Here is a 6,284-nt window from a genome sequence, read left to right as displayed (position 1 = left end):
GGGTCCGGGCTGGGGATTCGAACCCGCCACCTTAGGTGTACGTGGCTGGCGCCTTAGCCGGTTGAGCTATAGGCGCCGAGCCTGAGGTGATGTTTTTAAAAGTACTGCCTCTGTACTGGTTGTTCTTGTGATTTGATATTAAGAGCCAGATACTGAAAGGGCCACTGAAGAATGGTGGCTATGGTCTGTTGCTTGCCTGCTGTCCCTCAGCTGAAGAGCAGTTAGTTGAGGGTGGGTTGTGACAGGAGTGCCAGGGGTAAAGTAGGAACAGCAGGCACCCTCCTGGGGACTCCTGAGTGTGTGCTGTCAGCATGGCCACTGGACCACTTGTATCCACTTTTCCTCTTTTACCTCTGTAGCTGCTGATGGCTATAGAAATAGCACCTTTTATTGTCTTGCTCAAGATTTCTGCAGCCTTTGAAAGTTTCCTTTTCTCTCGTTTTGCTGAGCAAACATCAGAGGTGAGAGACTGGTCTAGTAGAGAGAAAGTGGATGTGATGACCAGTGGATGGAGATCAAGTCCTTGCCTTGCAGTGTCCAGCTTTTCCAAAGACAGGTGGTGTACAGTGTGGGTCCCATATCAACCTTTCTCTCTATTTGTATTTTCAGGGAGTCGACGAGTTGAAGATGAAGCCCAGAACAGAGTGCTGTTCTCCCAAGTTCTGGTTGGTGTTGGCTGTGCTGGTGGTGTCTGGCAGCAGAGCTCGTTCTCAGAAGAGCCCCCCCAGCATCGGCATTGCTGTCATCCTCGTGGGCACTTCCGACGAGGTGGCCATCAAGGATGCCCACGAGAAAGATGACTTCCATCATCTCTCTGTGGTGCCCCGGGTGGAGCTGGTAGCCATGAATGAGACTGACCCAAAGAGCATCATCACCCGCATCTGTGATCTTATGTCTGACCGGAAGATCCAGGGTGTGGTGTTCGCTGACGACACAGACCAGGAAGCCATTGCACAGATCCTCGATTTTATTTCAGCCCAGACTCTCACCCCCATCCTGGGCATCCACGGGGGCTCCTCCATGATAATGGCAGATAAGGTAACAGGGGCTGCAAGTGACACAAGCTGGGGGCTTACACTCAGGACTAAATGATACATTTGTTTTAGTGCCAACTGTGGTTTACTGATGGAGGGACCAGAATGTATTAGGAGTGTAGATAGACCGGGAAATTAGTCTAATCATGTGAAGATGAAAGCTAGGGCAAGGTGCTGGTGTCTAGAAACTCCTATAGTTTTCAATAGCTTTGTGTGTCTATTTGTTTGTAAACAGACTCACTGAAATGACTAAGAGATAAATGTTGATGCTTGTAGCTCTGTGGTGCGTTTTCTTCAAATATGTGTATTAATAGCACCTTCAAAACTTCAAAATAAGGCATACTGTATTATTCCATGTTCTGCCCCATACTGGTTTTAAGACTATAAAAAGAAAAATCCCCTGAGGCAGGGGATTTCTCTCCTTGAAGATAGAGGCAAGTGTCATAGGGATGTAATTCTTGCTGAGAAATCCGTGCTTGTCACATGTGTTGATTTGCACATTCAGAAAGATTTTAATCCATGGAGCCAGTAGCTGCTTTTTTTCCCTCATGCTTAGATTTGGAAGCATTGGTTCTTAAGCTTGGTCACACACTGGAATCTCATTACTGGCCTGGGCTTCGGGGGTTGGGAGGGTGTCTTACAATCTCCTCAGGTGATTCTAGTGTGCAATGATGATTGACAACACTACTTTAAAGTCTCAAACAAATCCTAGCCTCTCCTGCATGAATGTCAGATGAACTGTCATATGACTAATTAACATCGGACATGGGTGCTTATTCTCTGACTGCAGATGAAGTGTTTTACTTTATTATTGTGTTCTTTGTACATGTTTCCAATTATTCAGTTATTTTCCCTTGATTTATGGATTATTATTCATTTGCTTGGACACAGGACGTCTGACATATGCATTTTCATTTACAGTCATTCATATCTTAGGAGGATTCATTTCGCCCTAAGTATAACATTTATTATTTTTCATCATTTTGGGTTTTTAAGATGGTCATTGTCATCTATTTCTCACCACTTTCAGAACTGATTTTAGTTTTTTATTTAAAAGACATACTGTGGGGTTAATGATATTTATATACACCTTAGAACCTAGCCCAGACACCACATACATGCTCCTTTACCAGTTGAGAACCGCTGCAACACAGCTGGCTTAGCAGAGACTAAGGCAACCTCGCGTGACCACCATCGCCACCTGTTGGCTGCAGGCAGAGATGACTCCCTTCTCTTTCAGAGCTTCCCTTTTATTCAGTCTAGGAAAGGTCAAGTTGAAAGTGTTAAGTGGAGAAATTTCAGTGTCTATTTACATGGGTGCAGGTACAGATGAAAGAAAACAAAGGCTGGCATGAATAGCCCATGCTAAGGGAAATGGGAGAAACTTAAGCAAAATGGAAAATGTAGACTGACCACGACGAAATCCATTGAGTTTTGCTTCAGGTAGAATTTTTTTTTTTTAAAGATATCATTATCCTTACCAAATAATATTCAGTATTTTATTTTAACAGTATTATTTTGAAAGTACAATATGACATTAAAAGAATGATAACACAGATGAGGGTCATATTTTAAAACCCTAAACAAGTGTGTTTTGAGAGCGTACTTACTTTAAATCGAAGTAAGTTATTTTGAGAGTGTAACAGGTAAAAATGATTATTTTTTTGTTCATGAGGACCATTGTGCAGCCCATATTATTTATCCCCAGTAGAAAAGGTTATGCCTAAACTGGTTGGCTGTTTCTCTCTGGTACCCCTCACAAATCTACAACATCAATATATAGGTATGAGGTGGGATGCAGACCATGGGCAACCTGAACTCTTTTGTCCACTGGTGTATCCTAGGTGCTTTGCGAGTGAGTACCATATGCTAGGCACTCAGCACTTTGCATGCATTATCTTATTGAGTACTCTAACTACCCAGTGAGCTAAGTGGTATTGTTTCATTGCTATCTTATAGGTGGGGAACCTGAGGTTCAGAAAGGTTAAAATAATATATCAAAAGTGCTGTAGCTAGTGAGTGGCAACCAGGACTTTAACACTGGTTGCTGGCTCCAAAGGCCAAGTGCTCTATCACCTCTTAAGAACATGATGAGGTTGGTGAAGGTCTCATCTGTCTTCTTGTCCTCTGTTACATTGCATGGTGGGGGATGCATCTGACTGATAGTGGATCTGTCACGTGATTCATAATCAGGCAATACTGGAATCTAATGATGAGAGAGCGTTAAAAAGGAAATAAAGTGCTGGGGCTCTGAGGTATAGCACAGTTCCATGGAGGGCCTTTCGGCCACTGCCTTCCAGGGAGAACTGAGGCCAGTAAGGTGGATTCTTCCACATCAGTGTCATAAGAGTCCCTCTGGTCACTTCTCCCTTCCTCTTTTTCTTGCTAGCACACCCAGATATTCCATCTTATCCCATGTCTCTACTACGAAAAAGGGGTGTGGGCAATGATTTTCAGATAATTTTCTCAAATAGCCTAAATATGGAACTGACTTTTGTCCTGAAAAGAAGAGATTTTTAAATTTTTTTTTTTTTAATTTAAAGTGGTTTATTCTGAGTCAAATTTGAGGATCAAGACCTGGAGTCACACCCAAGAAGCCTTGAGCAAGTGGACTCCCTGTGGTGGGTGACAGTTTGGTTTTGTACATTTCAGGGAGGCAGGAATTAAGGGAGAGTCATAAATCAATACATGGAAGGCATACATTGGTTTGGCCCGAAAAGTTGGGGCATCTCAAAGGGAAGCTTTCAAGTTAGAGGTGGGTTTAAAGATTCTTTAGCTGACAGTTGGCTGGAAGAGGGTCCAATAGACCAGGAGTCTATGAAAAGGAATGCTAAGGTAAAGGTCTATTAATCAGAGCCAAACTGCCTGACGTGTACCCAGACCCAAGTGGTTTGTTGTGTCTATTGAGGCCCTGCAGGTGGGTCTTGCAGAGCACGAGTTTTTAAAAGGGAAGCAGCAGGAGGAAAAAGAAGAGACAAGGAGGTCCTCATAGTGGGACACCCTGGAAATGTAGAGGCTCGGTCACAGGGTTGGATGCTGAATGGTTGTGACAGAGGAGGATGTAGCAGGAGCCACATGGACTCCTAGGAGCTGGACAGAGGCGTATTCACAGGCCTGAAGGATTAGTGGGGAGGCAAAGGAAAAGAATTCCCCAGATCTCAGAGACATAAGCCTTTGAGACAAGTTTCAAAAATAGAACACCTCACAACTAAGGCCAGGTTTGTTTGTTTTAAACAGAAGTTTATTTTTAGGTGCCATATGCATATTTTACAAACATAGAAAGAGGACACACAGTTTGACAACTGCGAGGTGACAATGGGGCAATAGGACGAGATAGCTAGAAGTAGAAGGGATGCAGAATGTTTAAGACATGTATCTTGAGGCCGGGCACTGTGGCTCATGTCAGTAATCCCAGCACTTTGGGAGGCCGAGGTGAGGGAATCGCCTGAGCTCAAGAGTTTGAGACTAGCCTGACCTAGAGTGAGACATGTCTCTAAAAATAGCCAGGCATCATGGCAGGTGCCTGTAGTACCAGCTACTTGGGAAGCTGAGGCAAGAGAATTGCTTAAGCCCAAGAGTCTGAGGTTGCTGTGAGCTATGATGTCATAGCACTCTACCAGAGGCAACAAAGTGAGAGTCTGTCTCCCCTCCCCCCAAAAAAAGATATGTGCATATTTCAGGTATACAGTAACCATCCACCGATGGTAGATAAGCCTTCTGCCTGTCTTCCCCCTTCTAAAGATAGCGGTAATTGCCAGTCTGTTTTAATTTAGGTTTTTGTTGTTAGTTTGTTTCGAATAAAATCCACTTATTAAGTGCTCTTGTGGAGGATTGCATGACAGGGATAAAGCCTCTGTCTTTGGCAGAGATTTTGATTTAGAAAAGACAGCACTGTAAGACTTTGGGGGCCGGCAGAGGCACAGTCCGGCAGTTCAGCACCTGGTCTGATGGCATGCACTCACTTTTTACATGTGCTAGTTAATCAGTTGAAACATTAATCAGTGCTCTGCTTTCCCAAAGAGTGAAGATGCTTTATACTATAGCAGAAAGAAGCCTGGGACCTTCACGAAGTAGAGCTGTTAAAAACTCAGAATGGAGGGTCTGAGCTGGTTTCAGGCATCACTTCCCGGATGTGGGAAATCTGGAGTAGTCACTAGTCTTGGGCTCTCAACTTACCAGCCCGTATAGTGGGTACAGTAATATATCCATTACAGGGTTGTTGGCGATTCAATGAAATGATGAGTAACAAGTGCTTCACCGGTGTCCACAGCATAGGGTTCAGCAAGTTAGGCTGAAGGTTGTGTGGAGTAATTTGAGGAAAGTGAGACTGTTTCATGATACAGGAAAAGCATGGGAATTGAAAAGCATCATGGAATTGTGGAGACAACTCTGAATTGAAAAATAACCAAGAAAAAAGCCCAGGTGGAAATCTGGGGGGAGGGCTCTGACACGAGGGTAGGTCTTTGTCTTGCCCCACCAGGGAAGCTAAGGTTCATGGTACGGAAGCCTGTCATAGCCAAGATGGGCAGCCTCAATTAAAGAAAACTGACCAGAAAGAACTGCTAGGCTCTTGCAACAGAATGCTGTTTAGAATAGTAATGGAGAATGTTTAAAAATGTATGAGGTGCTTCTTGGCAGTTCCCCACCTGAGTATAAAGAACCTATTTTATTTTGCCTTGTTATAATTGCTTTTATTCTCCCTGAGATCCTGGATTTAAGATGCCCATCTGAATCCAAATAATGAACTAAAGCTAGATGTATTTCCATTTCTATCTAGGAGGTTTCTCTACTGATTGTCTGAAATCTTCCTTGGGTTTTTGGATTTTAGCTTTGAAAGGTTAAGTCACTAATCCAGGATATCACAGCTCACAATTAGCAAGGGGCCTGGGATTCAAGTCCCAGACATACCTGTTGGGAAGCTTGTGCTTTCTATTATATGATTCTGCTTCACGAAACACTGAATTGAGAATTCTAAGTCCTGAGTTTTAGTCTCCATTCCGATGAGCTTTGGAAATTTGGGCAAATAAATCACTGAAGCTACATGATGCTCAGTGTACAGATCAGAAGATCAAGTATGTTTTGTTTTCTGCTCTACTCAACACTTTGAAGATACAATGAAATAATATGTGGGGGAAAAATTGGAATGGTGCAAACAAACACTTTAGGTGAGGACAGTAAGTGTTGATAGGGCATGATGAGTAAATGACAACTGTTTGGTCACCAACCAGCATCAGGACCAAAGGCTTGGGC

General features: G+C 43.4%; 1 protein-coding gene across 1 annotated transcript in view; it reads left to right on the top strand.

Moving 5' to 3' along the window:
- Window positions 1–615: 615 nt before the first annotated feature.
- GRIN2B (glutamate ionotropic receptor NMDA type subunit 2B) overlaps window positions 616–6,284 on the top strand; it is a 309,065-nt gene continuing 303,396 nt past the window's right edge. Inside the window, exon 1 of the mRNA XM_003797783.2 lies at window positions 616–1,038. Coding sequence (XP_003797831.1) covers window positions 628–1,038 — 411 coding nt within the window. The 5' untranslated portion in view covers window positions 616–627. The remainder of the gene's footprint in view (window positions 1,039–6,284) is intronic.

This window comes from Otolemur garnettii, unplaced genomic scaffold (genome assembly GCF_000181295.1).
Source record: "Otolemur garnettii isolate 467f Iridium unplaced genomic scaffold, OtoGar3 scaffold00124, whole genome shotgun sequence".
Classification (NCBI taxonomy): domain Eukaryota; kingdom Metazoa; phylum Chordata; class Mammalia; order Primates; family Galagidae; genus Otolemur; species Otolemur garnettii.
Note: the sequence above shows the minus strand (reverse complement) of the source record. Positions and strands in the feature narration are given on the sequence as shown.